Source organism: Eublepharis macularius, chromosome 14 (genome assembly GCF_028583425.1).
Source record: "Eublepharis macularius isolate TG4126 chromosome 14, MPM_Emac_v1.0, whole genome shotgun sequence".
In the NCBI taxonomy this organism is placed as follows: Eukaryota; Metazoa; Chordata; class Lepidosauria; order Squamata; family Eublepharidae; genus Eublepharis; species Eublepharis macularius.
In genome coordinates this window covers 61,520,541-61,534,566 of record NC_072803.1, presented here as the reverse complement: position 1 = coordinate 61,534,566, position 14,026 = coordinate 61,520,541, and the positions used below count along the sequence as shown (strand labels likewise).

General features: G+C 47.7%; 1 protein-coding gene across 3 annotated transcripts in view; it reads right to left on the bottom strand.

Annotated features, from left to right (window-relative positions):
- The window catches only part of FNBP1 (formin binding protein 1), a 254,629-nt gene that overhangs the window by 7,785 nt on the left and 232,818 nt on the right, over positions 1-14,026 (bottom strand). Inside the window, exons 13-15 of one of the 3 annotated variants that reach the window (XM_054997229.1) lie at positions 9,766-9,887; positions 7,078-7,217; positions 5,744-5,902 (exon numbers count right to left, since the gene is read on the bottom strand). In XM_054997229.1, coding sequence (XP_054853204.1) covers positions 5,744-5,902; positions 7,078-7,217; positions 9,766-9,887 — 421 coding nt within the window. Of the gene's footprint in view, positions 1-5,723; positions 5,903-7,077; positions 7,218-9,765; positions 9,888-14,026 lie in introns of those variants that run through there. The other 2 variants (XM_054997230.1, XM_054997231.1) reach the window with 2 other exon arrangements.

Sequence of the window (14,026 nt, the reverse complement as noted above, 5' to 3'; positions counted from 1 at the left end):
TATATTGCCTGCCCTCGTGCTGCTAAATTATGGCAAGTAAACAGGGCTCTCTTCCAACAAGTTTGTGCACGAGAGTATAGTTTGGCGAGAAGAAATGCTGACTGTATGCGACCTGTACGGAGTTTCAGCACAGCTGTCTTCTAACAGGTGAAGGGACTTTGTGGCGGAGACAAGGGCCGTTTCCACACGGCTTACCTGCTTGCGTTATGCGTTACGTAGGAGTTTTCCACGTCATTGGGTGAACTGACGGTGTGCCTGTTAAATGACTTTGGATGGTTGTAAATGGTTGCTCCTGAGGAAGTCCGTGGGGACGAAGAACTAGTTGGAAATTGCCGGCCTTAGTTCCGGGCACCATTGAAGGTTCCACTTTTCATCTTGGAAAAAACTCATGAACTTGTTTAACCAGCTACTGAAAGGACTTTGATATAGTACAAGTCATTAATTTGCCGCTGCACCCCTTGATCCTCCTGGGGAGGATTCTTGAATGATATATGTAATATAAATTATATGCTGAAACTTGTAAAACGAAGATAAAAATTGGCTGCAATATTGTAATATGCTATATTAAAATAATGATTGTGTATATGTAATATATGATTGATAAATAATTGTTTTCCCGTTGGTCTTAGGACCTATATTTCTGGATGCGTTATGTCCCGGCAGATGGCGCAAAAAACGCGGAAGATCGCGTTTTTTTGCGCGATGTGCTGGGACATAACGCAAGCAGGTAAGCCATGTGGAAACGGCCAAGGATGCTTCTAACAGGGAGCACCTGAGCTGCTCTGATGTCACACAAGGCAGGGTATCCTCTGGCTGCCATAGCCGCTTTGATCCCACTGAAGAGCAGGACAGGCAAAAAGCTGCAGGCAGGAAGGGGAAGAAACGGCAAGGGTCTGGGACAGGGGCACAGGAAGAGGCAGAGGGCCAAGCTACAAGCGACAAATTACACGTGAATGGCAAGTGAACAGACTCACGTGTATTCCTCCCTGTTCACTTGTGCTCTACGCGATCGAGTGGAGTGCAAGTGAACAAGGAGGAATACACGCGAGTCTGTTCACTTGCCGTTCAAATGTAATTCACCACTTGTAGCTTGGCCCAAAGCAGACCTAAAGACAAGGACAAGTGAGGGAGAAGATAAGCTAAGAGGAGGGCTGGGCAGGGCAGAGCTGCAGAGCTGAGGCAGGCGGACAACCCTCTTCTGTGCTGACGCGTCTTTGACTGCAGACCTCTAAGTAGCACCACCCAGTTGAACTTTGCAAATATTCCTTCTCCCTCCGCTAATCACGCAGAAGCTACCATGTTTATTACTTAAAAAGATATGGTATAGTTGCTTTCAATAAAATCCATTTCGGTAAGAGCCATCAGCATTGTGGGGTACTAACCACGTAAGAAAAATGGGGGCGGAGGGGAAGAGAGCTCGGTTTGGGACAGGACTTGAGCTTGGCTCTAAATCAGAAATTACAGGGACTGTGCAGCTACTGTGGAAAACTATTCCCCAAGAAGACTGTATGTGGTAGGATGCCATTGGGCTCAACGAATTGCGGCCAGCGAGGTGGAGATACACAGCAACACTTATATATGTGGTCAAACCACAAGGTATGTTGGGTCACTGCTCCACAACCAAACTCACAGTCAGACGTACATCAGGGAATTCATCTTAAAAAGTGCTCATCCAGCACTGTGAGGGGGGGAGGAGCTTCTGGTTCCCCTCTCTTCTTCCAGAGCAGGGCTTTTTTTCAGGGGGAATGCGGGGGAACGGCGTTCTGGCACCTCTTGAAAATGGTCACGTGGCTGGTGGCCCCGCCCCCTGATCTCCAGACAGAGGGGAGTTGAGATGGCCCTCCGCGTCTGGAGATCAGGGGGCGGGGCCACCAGCCACGTGACCATTTTCTTCGAGGGCAACCCACTGAGTTCCGCCACCTCTTTTCCCAGAAAAAAAGCCCTGCTCTAGAGCACTTGGAATCAGAAAAAAAGGGGTAAAGAGTCCCCCTTCCCACTGCTTTCCATGGGTGAAAGCAGTATGGGAGGGAAACCAGAAGTGCCTCCCCCCCTCCCTCCAGTGCTCCCTCATAGCACAGAGCGAACAAGCACTTTTTAAGTTGAATTTCCCAAATGTACATCTGACTGTGAGTCTAGTTGCGCACCCATGACCTGACGTGTCAGGAATATTGTGTAGTTAGGCCCACAGACAGCAGGATAGGCAGGGAAATTCCAAAAGAGGTGACATGACACCTCCTTTAACAATGGTTGCTTCCACACAGGTAGTTTCCCCTGTGGGCAAACAGGAAGCTCTTGCTGTACTTGGGAGCATCCACACAATGTTGTGGCCATGACACAGCATGACTCCTGTGGTTCCCAATTTTTTTCGGATGAGGTGGAGAAAAGAGAAACTTCATCCCCCAGAGGGGAAAGTGCGGGGGGGGGGCTGCAGGTGGAGCAGCCACGTGGATGTTCTTCTCACAGTTAAAATGGGGAGGGCCCTGTGAACCAAATCTCCTCCCCGCTTGTCCAGACCTTTGAAGGGCTTTTTCACTTCCCCAGTTGAGCTGCAGTACCTGGAAACCATGGCTCAGCTGGGAAGAGGAAATGTGAGGGGCTGCCAGGCCGCAGGGGAGGCGGCTTGGTGAGACCGTGGCTCTACTGCTGGGAGAGGGGAAGTGGCCGCGGCGCGGGCGTGCAGCAAGTGGGGTGGGGCATGTGAACACCATTCTACGCTGCGCGCTGCTGCTTCTGCAGAGGGGGGTTGCCTTTTCCCACGCCTGTGTGGAAGCAGCCCAGTTTCAGCGGCGAAGCCATGCATTCCGCATACCATGTGACTTGGTCTTTGGGTGGACCTTGTACATTTGGTTGCCAGCTCCCCTCACCCTCCAGGCGGGAGATTTGGCGCTTACCTTTGGGTTGTCCTCGTGCTACATGACGACATCACTTCTTGGAAGTGACACCCCGGGGAGCGCTCTTGCCCTCTGGAGTGGGCTGAATCGGGCCCGTTTCGGGCCGAAATTGGCCTACTGCAGCACACGGGAGTGCACTGTGCCACCAGGGAGTGCATCCTGGGAGGTGCGTTCCCCTGTCTTTTCCTCCACCGGCCAGGTACGTGGGGGTGGGGGGCAGGGGGACAGGCAACCCTAGTCCTGACATACCCCAGGGGCAAAATGCCTGAAAACGAACTGCTACCACCAGACCCCTACAACATTTAAGGCCAGATAGCAGCAAACAGTCTCCAACTCCTCCTCTGCCTGCGTGCGTGAAACCACACTGGAAAGATGGGGATGGATGTCCACCAGGCTGCCTCCCCTTGCCCCTCTCATTCTGATCCAAACTTGGAAAAATGAGCCTTTTTTAAAGAAAGTTTCCTGCCCCTGTTTGGGGCAATGTGCAGTGAAACTAATACTGGTAGAGACTAAATTGCTACGGATGATCAGCTTACCACAGGGCAGGGCTTTCTACTTGGTGTAGTGTCACTTTTGTCTGCCAACCATTCTTAGATGTAGCAGTAGTTGGGGTCCTTAGGATTCCCGACGTTTCCCATGTGGTTGGACGGTTGCCTGAATTCATCCCTTACTGAGTGACTGGCCAGGATTTGGAACATCCAAATATGGTCAATTGGAGACCTCTTGTTTGGGAAAAGGGTTTTTTTTTTGTGAGTGTGTGTAGCTGGTTTCTTGTGATCCCTAACAAGGCAGGTGTTCCATTCTAGGAACAGTGCTTATGTTCCCCGTTGTGAGCTTCAATGCCAAACCAGGAGCCAGAGAAACAAGCTACCCGGGGCTTAGCGCAATGCAAAGTGAGCCCCCTTTCTGCCAATCATGCAAGGGGGCTCAGAGGGAACCAAAAGGCTTTGAAGACTCCAGATCCAAACAACTGTTCTCCCCCTTCAACAGCAGCAGCCCCTCCCCCCCAGGCTCCAGCCATTTGTCACGGCACCCCTTGGCTGCTGCACCGGCGCGAGTTCCCTTCTTTCCAAATCTGAGCCCTCTTCCTGGAGAAAGTGGCATAGGCCTATGTGGCCAATGAGATTTGGTTGCTCAGAGACGTCACTGAGAGCCAAGCCACAAGTGACGCCTGACACAGGTTGGACACTGGTCAGCTTCCCTCAAGTTTTGATGGGAAATGTAGGCATCCTGGTCTTGCAGCTGTAATAGAGAGCCAAGCTGTAAAACCAGGGCGCCTACATTTCCCATCAAAACTTGAGGGAAGCTGACAAGTGTCCAACCTGTGCCAGGCGTCACTTGTAGCTTGGCTCTGAGAGTGAACGACGCTAATGCCCTGTGCAATGAGCAGCTGATCCACAAAGGCTGGAGAACCAGTACGAAAGCAGGAGGAGTTTGGGGATGGCTCAGAACATCACGCCCCCCTCCCCTCAAACAAAAAAAAACCCCTTTGCACCAAAAGCATTTTTCAAACGCCCAGCCCAGCCCTGCTGCCTTCTGGGACCCTTTTCAATCTGGCCTTGTCTGTAGAGGGGCAAGTGCTCCAACGACCGCGGAACTGGTCCACGTGGCGAAGGATCCTTCTTGAGACACGTTCCAAGGCTCACACAGGTAGAGCCTCACACCGACTGAGAAAGCAGCCTAGAATACACCCAACCCTGTGGGCTGCAAGGGAACGCGAGCAGTGGGGGCCACATTGTCTCCCTGGGAGGCTCATCCATCACTGCTGCTTATCCTAATCACTGAGACTTCTGTTTGGAAATCACTGGCCTGAACGAGCCACACAATCCCAGCTTTACTGGAACGACGACAAAAAAACAATTTTTGCAACGATGACACTGTAGGGATGAGTAGCCCGGGGCAGCAACAGTGAACTTCAAACACTTCCTTGTTGCAAAGTTTACAAACGGGGCATCACTAGCAAAAAGGGCTTTTTAGGATTTTGGGTGCTGCTCATGGTAGGATGAAGAAGATTTCCAACAGAAAGACGACGGCTGCCATCTTTCTGTGCTCTGAATAAGTTACACAAATTTCTTCCATCATTTATTTTGCCAGTTGTGTAGTTGTATAGCTGTACCCCTAAGCAGGAGTTCACATTTAAGTCTGTCTGGCCTCTGCATCCTGCTTCTGACATTTTCCCATTTTCAAAGGGCACCCATAAGGGCTAGAAACCTGTGCTTACAAAAAACGGAAAGTGAGATGACGAGGAGTCTGAATTCCAAGCCGGAAACTAATACTGCACTTGAAGATTGTGATCACGCACCTGAAGCCACGGCCCGCCAAAGCCTCCTTTAATAAAAGGCTACTGTTTCACGTTTCACTGACCTCTGCAGAATCCAAGACCCGCTCACTGACTATGGCTGAGACAATGCTACGGGGAAAAGAACACCCCCCACCTTCCTTCCTCCCTACACAAGGGGAAATATTCATTGAAGCTAGCCTTGTGTTCTGCATTTCAAGAGAGGCAAAAAAAAAAGTCTCTCTCTTTCCCTTCTCCCTGTCTGGATGGCTAACAATCAAGAGAAGGTTTGGAGGGATTCTTCCACCCGCCCGCTATCAGCCGCCATGCTTTCGTAAGCTTTAATTCTCCTGCCCTTCATTTCCCCAGCTGACCAAGCTTTTGGAGCACATAAAAAGAAATACAAAACCATTGCATTATGGATAGGAAGAAATGCACTTTCTGGCACTCCGTAAGTCCTTTGCAAAAGGCATTATCCGCAAGGCAGACAAAAGTTCCCGGAGCAGCTCTCTGCAGAAGGAAGAAAGCAGCAGGGAAGGGGGGGGGGCAAGGTGTTAAATGTAAGTCATAGCACCTTTGGCATTCTTCTCCAAAAACACTTCTACGTAGGAGGTGGGGACGTAGCCTTCCTCGTCCTCATTCCGTCGGATCCGAGTCCAGCCATCGCCTTTGTCCTCCTCTATTACGAAGAGCATTTCTCCTTCAGTGACGGAGATGGTTCCTTCATTCTGGCCTGGGAGACAGAAGACACAATGGACTGTTAGGTTTCCATCTTTGCATCAATGCCTACTGAGAGCCAAGCTACAAGTGATGAACGACACTTGAACAGTAAGTGAACAGACTCACGTGTATTCCTCCCTGTTCACTTGCGCTCCGCTTGATCACGTAGAGCGCAAGTGAACAGGGAGGAATACACGTGAGTCTGTTCACTTGCCGTTCAAGTGTCATTCATCACTTGTAGCTTCGCCCTAAGAAACCTGCCTCACGCATATTATAGAGGAATTGGGGTCATTTTCTTGGGGGCACACTCGGTTTGCAAGGGATTGTGGGCTTTACTCGACTTTTATACAAACCAAGAGCAAGGACGGTTGTCTGGCTAAGGCACCCAAGGGACTACTTCTGGTGGCGCAATGAGAAAGCCACCAATGCCTCACGCAGCTCGGCTCGCTCCCAGCCATCAATGATGTGGACCCATAATGCCACCAACCCCGTCCCCTGATCTCCAGGGCAATCTCAACTCCCCTCTGTCTGGAGATCAGGGGGCGGGGCCACCAGCCATGTGACCATTTTTGTCAAGGGTGATTTAAACTTTAAAAACCTCCCCCCCCCTGTTCCAGCTGACCCAAAGTGACGTCATTGTGCGGTCCTGAGTTCCCCCACTGAGTTCCCCCACCTCTTTTCCCAGAAAAAAAACCCTGAATAAAAGTATCGAGTGTGGATGGGGGGGGGGGGCTCAGCACAATGTAAGGTCTGTTAGGCCATCAAACTCTCTCTGGAATAAAATAATGTTACTAAATCTCTGGAAGCCCAACAGTAGCGTGTGGGTGTGTGGGATTTCCCAGGGCAAGGCTCTCTTAACTGTTCCTCTTTCAATGGATGTTGCTGCAAAAATCTGCTTCCTTCCCAACATGGGGAGCAAGAAAGAGGTAAAACCTGCTTGGTGTGTGAGATTTTTTAGGCGAAAAAACTGCAGGTCCACCACCTTGCTTTGTTAAATAGCATTTACTGACTCCTGCCATCCGGTTATTATATTCTTGTATACTGTACGATGGAATGCTTTTAAACCTTTTATGGTTTTATATTGTATAAATTATTTTTAATTTATACAACAAAGATTGCAACAAAGAGTTTCCTGTCTCTCCCCTCTTAGCTAGCTTTCATGAAGCCAAGAGCAGACACATGAATTACCTTCAAAGGTGTACAATGCTTTGCATGTCCCAATGGTGGGCAGTGGCTCTTCATCATCAAACTCATCATCAAAATCTGTGGCCGGCGCCTTCACCTCACTCTCCTGGCTCGGCTCCTCTGTGTAACTGCCATCTGGGCTGCTCAAGACAGGAAAGAACACAACATCTATAGCGGCAGGCCTTATGAGCCAGCTGAGAAGGAAAGACACCAAGTGAGAAGATCCCCTGCCAGGGCTCATTTCGAGGGGGAACGCACAGGGACGCAGTTCCGGTAGTTCCCCAAAGAGGTCACATGACAGGTGGTCCCGCCCACCTGACTCTCAGCCATTTGGGGCCCGTTTTGGCCTGGATCGGGGCTGAAATGGCCCAGATAGGGCCTCTGACAGGTGGTGGATCACTCTCCCGCTCAGCAGCGACCAGATCCTGACCATTTTGGGCCCCTTTTTGGCCATTTTCAGCCCCTTTTTTTGCCATTTTGGGCCCAATTTTGGCCCTGAATGGCCAGGATTGGGTCCAAAACAGCCAGGATAGGTGATGTCAGGGGGTGTGGCATATGCAAATCAGTTATGCTAATGACACACTTCTGGTGATGTCAAGGGGCATGGCATATGCTAATGAGTGGTGCTAATAAGTTATGCTAATGAGTTCCTCCAGCTCTTTTTCTACGAAATGACCCCCGCCTCCCGCAATCCCTCTGGTAAGCCCTTATGGCTGGAGGGCCCCTGGGACAACAAACAGGGCCTGCCTCCACGCCAGCAATATGTGGCTCCAGGAAAAGCTTCCAGCTGTGAAAGCCACCCAAGTGGGGAGTGATCCAGAGCAGCCCCCGTGGTGCACTGCACTGCTGAAGAGGAAAGGGGAGTCTCCCAAGAGAGCTGTGCAGACAGGTCCCTAGCAAAGATTTCAAGTAACTCCACTCCTTCTGGTATTTCTACAAATGGGAGGAGGGGCCTGGCTAGGTGTAGAGCTTATGTGAATCGACCCCTGTAGTCAACAGCTGATTGAGACCACAGCAGGGCCGATTCCAGACAGCCCTCTGCAATCCAAAACGTTGCGCGTTGTCGCGCGTCATCGCGCGGAAAACGCGAAATATCGTGTTTTCTCGCACGAGTTTTGTGAGAAAACGCGTTATTTCGTGTTTTCCGCGCGACAACGCGCTACAACGCGCAATGTTTCGGATTGCAGAGGGCCGTCTGGAATCCGCCCAGGTATTCTCCAAACACTGGTTGCTTTCTCCATTCTCAGCCAGCAGGGGGAGCTCCATAATGAGAAATTGCCCTGGCTGCAAGTGAGATGCGGACGAAGCTGCTGCAAGACGAAGGAAGGCAGAGGATTTGGGGTGACCGTGTGGGAGGCCGAAAGATCTGACCCAGCAGGGGAAGAGACACAATCCACTGAAAAGCTTTCCAGAACTGAGCCAGCACTGAGGCGGTCTTTGGAATTTTGCACCTGGGCAACCTAATATCTTGGATTAAATACGGAAGAAGCTTCACAAAGCAAAAGCTGCTGAAGAAGATCAGTGACGGGGCTCCCTTAAGACTTCCCCAGTTGGAGCCGCTGTACCCCAAAACGACAGCTCTTGCGCTCTGCAAGCACTCCATCTCCTCTGCCAAGCTCTGCGCACCTATCTTCACTCCTCTGAAAAAACAGGCTTTTTCTAATAATTGTCATGTCTAAGACAATAGACATATTAAATTCCATCCCTCTAGATGGGGCTGAAGTAGCTGTGTAGTTCTGACAGCTTAAAATTTTTTTTTCTGAATTTTATTTGAAATGAAAAATACAAATAGCAATAGAAAGTGCATAGAACCTTATACAAAATACAGAATACTAAAGCTACAACAGAAAAGAATATTTAGAATATGTGGTAACACAGCTAACTTATAGAATGTTTCTCCTCTCCCTCTCCTTAATTGCTTACACCTAAAATTTCGTATCAGTAATATTTAATCAGTCATTTATTTCATATTTTATACTCCACATTTTTAGGTCTCTATTTTGTAATTGATCTATTTCCATATTAACTGTTTCTTAATTTTTCTTAACTTCAAGCTATGTAATCAAAGAGATCTTTCCATTTTTTCTGGAATTCCGATATTGGTTTGTTACGCACATAAGAAGTTAATTTAGCCATCGATGCATGTTTGTACACTTTATCCATCCACTCAGAGCAGAACCACAAGTGACAAAAGGCACAGATTGGACACTTGTCAGCTTCCCTCAAGTTTTGGCGGGAAATGTAGGCAGCTTGGCGGAATGTTGGACAAGTGACAGTTGAAAAGTCCGTTGGACAGCAGTCAGAGGGCGAAGCTGCGAGACCAGGATGCCTACATTTCCCAGCAAAACTTGAGGGAAGCAGACAAGTGTCCAATCGGTGCCTTTTGTCACTTGTGGTTCTGCTCTCAGACATATCTGGGCAAGATTCTGTCTTCCAAGATTCTGTCTTATGCTGCATCTCAGTACTCTCGCAGCTGTCACCATCTATTTGAAAAGTTCGCCCTGTTTTTTTGTAATATTGCTCAGTAGAATATTTAAAAGCATATTTTTGGGATTTAACTCAAACTGAAGGTTGAAAATCTTCTGCATCTCCTCACGTATTTCTGACAGCTTTTGTCAGCAAGTGAAATACAGAAAAATACAAGTAACAGCGGAGATGGTAGAAACGGATAGCGCTATGCTGATACTGTACCTCTCACGATCTTGGGCGCAGTTGTTGACGGTCAGGGTGTTCTGGGGCTCGTACATCCCACTCTGACGTCGAGTCTGCTCGGTCCGTGCTGGCAACCGGCCTTCCACCTCCGCTAACCAGCCCTGAGATGAAAATGAGAAAAAAACCCTCACATTCCGGACTTGAACACACTTAAGAATGTCAGGTTAGAGCAAAGTGCACCTCAGAGCTAATAGGTTTAAATTCTCTTTGAAAGGTAATCAATCCTAATGACTTCTACGAGAGAAAATAAAATAATATCAACTAGTGCTTTGCTGAGTAGGGGTCATCGCTTCCCCATCCTGTCCCTTGGAGAGAACGCTGTCTGAGACAGGGCCTGGGTTTGACCTGTACCTGAACCAAATGCCAAGTGGTAACCCTAGTACTCCTTTATATTGTCAAAGGCTTTCATGGCCAGAGAATGATGGTTGTTGTGGATTTTCCGGGCTGTATAGCCGTGGTCTTGGCATTGTAGTTCCTGACGTTTCGCCAGCAGCTGTGGCTGGCATCTTCAGAGGTGTAGCACCAAAAGACAGAGATCTCTCAGTGTCACAATGTGGAAAAGATGTAGATTAGCACATCAAGCACCAATCCATATGCAAAAGAACCTCCTCAGGATACAGTGAAGCCTCCCGCCATTAGCATTCCACACCCTGGGAAACTCTTACAGGATGACTCAGCTCAACCCCACCCCTCCTGAGTAGATATAAATGACCTGCCAACATCTTTTCCACACTGTGACACTGAGAGATCTCTGTCCTTTGGTGCTACACCTCTGAAGATGCCAGCCACAGCTGCTGGAGAAACGTCAGGAACTACAATGCCAAGACCATGGCCATACAGCCCGGAAAATCCACAACAACCATCTAGTACTTCTTCTCTGGGCCAAGCTAGAAGTGACGAATGACACTTGAATGGCAAGTGAACAGACTCACATGTATCCCTCCCTGTTCACTTGCGCTCCACTCGATCACTACGTGTCGGAATACATGTGAGTCTGTTCACTTGCCATTCAAGTGTCATTCGTCACTTCTAGCTTGGCCCTCTGTCTCCATCTTTATGACTCTAGATTCCAGGCATGCACCTGTCCTCTTCAAGGAGCGGATGATGCATTGCACAGTAGAGCATGACCAAAGCTGCTTCCACACAGGGATTTCCCCCCATGTGGATGGGAGGATGCCCCCACGGTTTTAAGGAGCACCCACACAACATCGTGCTTATTCCGAGCACAAATCTTGGTGCCTCTAGAGCTTTCCCCTTCGATCTGGATCAAAGGAGGAACTCCTCTGGGTCCAGCTCAAAGGCAGAATTGTCCCCTCCCCCCGCCACTCCTTTAATGGGCATTTTTTCTTCTCAGCTGCCTGGTGACTCAGCTGGGATGGGGTGGAGCCTACTACAAATTTCAGTGCGTTGATGCAGAAGTGCCAATGCAAAGGAGGGAAAGGGGTGTGAAGACACTGTCTCTGCCTACTCCCACCCTTCTAGCCTCTAGGGCAAATTGCCCCACCTGCATGTGGAAGCAAGACCAAGAGAAGGCACGCTGCAGTCAGGTGGGATGGCACTGCAAGGCTAAAGTTCTCCCCTCCATCGCCCCACCTTTGTTTTAACTCTACACTGTTTACTCTGACTGGCATTGCCTCTCCAACAGACGGGTCTTTCCCAAGCCTTTTAAATTAGACATTGTTGGGGTTAAACCAGGGATGCAATGCATCACTGAGAGTCAACATGGCCCGTCCAGAAAGTACAGCCTCTGACTCTGGAGCAGGACTTTTTTTCAGCAGGAACGTGGGGGAACGGAGTTCCGGCATCTCTTGAAATTGGTCACATGGCCGGTGGCCCCACCCCCTGATCTCAAGACAGAGCGGAGTTTAAGCGCGGAGGGCAATCTAAACTCCCCTCTGTCTGGAGATCAGGGGGCGGGGCCACAGGCCATGTGACCATTTTTGCCAAGGGCAATTTAAACTTTAAAAAACTCCCCCAAAGTGATGTCATTGTGCAGTCCTGAGTTCCATCACTGAGTTCCACCACCTCTTTTCCCGGAAAAAAAAGCCCTGCTCTGGAGAGATACATTCCACTTACATCCGAAGCAGCTTTCTACCTCGGCAGACCCCCGGTAAGGATGATTTGTTCCTCTGAGAACATTTCTCCAGCCCCTCAGGGAAGGGCCTGAGGTTAGAAGAAGAGGACTCAGCGCTGTCCCTTTCCTCAAGTTTCAGAGGAGGACAAACCAAAGAGTTATAAAGATAGAGAGGTCAGGGCATCCTGTCTACCGTCCACTGCTCTGACTATCCCTTTGCTATTCTCAGGACTTCCTCCTCATGACACCCCCCTGCTCAACCTTCTCTTCCTGGCTTTGTTCCAGGCATCATCCCTCTCCTTCTCCTCCCTCCATCTTGGAACTATGGATGCAGGACGTGTCCTAGCATCCATGCCCATCCTTAGACTAGATAGGTAGATAGCATCTGTCTTTCCTATCAGAGTATGGAGTTCTTACAATAAAGAATTCTTATTTCCTAAGTTTTACAAGATGCAAAGGAAAGAGGCGGAATGCAACTGCCCAACCTGAGACTTTACCACGATGCAACCTGCCTAGTTTGGTTAAAAGAGTGGATGACATTAAAGAATAAGAAATTACTAGCCCTAGAGGGATACAAAAAAATTTTTGGATGGCATGCATACCTATGGCATGACAAAGTAAAGGTCAACTCGATGTTCCTGCACCATTTTGTACGGAGAAGTTTATATACAATCTGGAAGAAGTACAGAATTTATCTACAAGAAGGAACTCCCTTGTGGGTGGTTCCGTATGAGGTGATAGACCCGAGAGCTGTTGATAATGAACAACAATGCTTAACATACAAAGAAATAACTAAAACTGAAGCATCTAAACTTAGAATAAAGACGCAAGAGGAACTATCACCTAACTACGATTGGTTCCAGTACAGACAGATTAGAGACTTATATAACTCGGACTCTGTAAAAGGGGGCATACGAACAGAGAATTCGGAACTAGAGCAGACCCTTTTTAAAGAAGACAAGAAAAGAATATCCAAGGTATACCAAGTACTGTTGAAATGGTATACTGAAGATGAGATTGTTAAAACACAGATGGTGAAATGGGCTATAAATTTCAATAAAGAAATAACAATGGAGGCATGGGAATACTTGTGGAAAACTACAATGAAGATAACGACATGTACTAATATTAAAGAGAACATCTACAAAATGATTTATCGTTGGTACATGACACCAAAGAAGATTGCGCTAGGGAACTTGAACACTTCTAATAAATGCTGGAAATGTAGGAAGCATGAGGGCTCCCTCTATCACATGTGGTGGTCGTGTGAGGTAGCTAGGCAGTTCTGGGGGGAAATAATAAGAGAAATGAGTGAAATTTTACAGTTTCAAATAAATAAGAACCCAGAACTCCTGCTGCTAAACTTGGGAATGGAGGGAATTCCAGCCCATCATAGGACGTTGACATTTTATATGACTGCAGCAGCTAGACTTTTGTATGCGCAGAAATGGAAAGTACAAGAAGTGCCAACTATTGAAGATTGGATCTACAAATTGCTGTACATGGCTGAAATGGACAAGATGACAAGAAAACTGAGAGATCTGGACTCAGGGCAGTTTAACACAGACTGGGAGAAGCTGAAACAATATTTGGAGAAGAAATGGGAAGTGGGAGGAAAACTGTGGCAGTTTGAGAACTACTGAAGTATAATAAAAGTATAAAAGAGAGGGGTGACTTTACCGGGGGAGGAAGAGAAATGTGAATTTATAAGCAGTTAGATTAACTGATTGAGATATATAAAGATATGCAAAGATTAATTGATAGAATATTGATAGAGAATAATTAATGATAAGGTTTAAACATGAGGATCGAGTAATTAAATATTTTCTTTTTTTGATAAGATTTATATGCACCAAACTGAATGCATAGAAGAGTTAAATAGATTGTTTATGTGAGTTATAAAGAATTACCATAAAAAGATGAAATGAGTAACATATAGGGAACAAATCAAATTGTTTGATTTAAAGGTGGAAAATTTTTATGGTCTATGACATAGGTTTATGATATATAGAAATATTCAAAATTGGAAAATGGGATAAATTGATTATCTAAAGACGTACAGTTTGGGCGTATAATAAGTAAAGGAGTTAAAGATGTACTGCTTAATATAACGGAGAATGTATAGTTGTTTTAGACAGAGGACTTTAATATAAGTAAGGGAAAAGG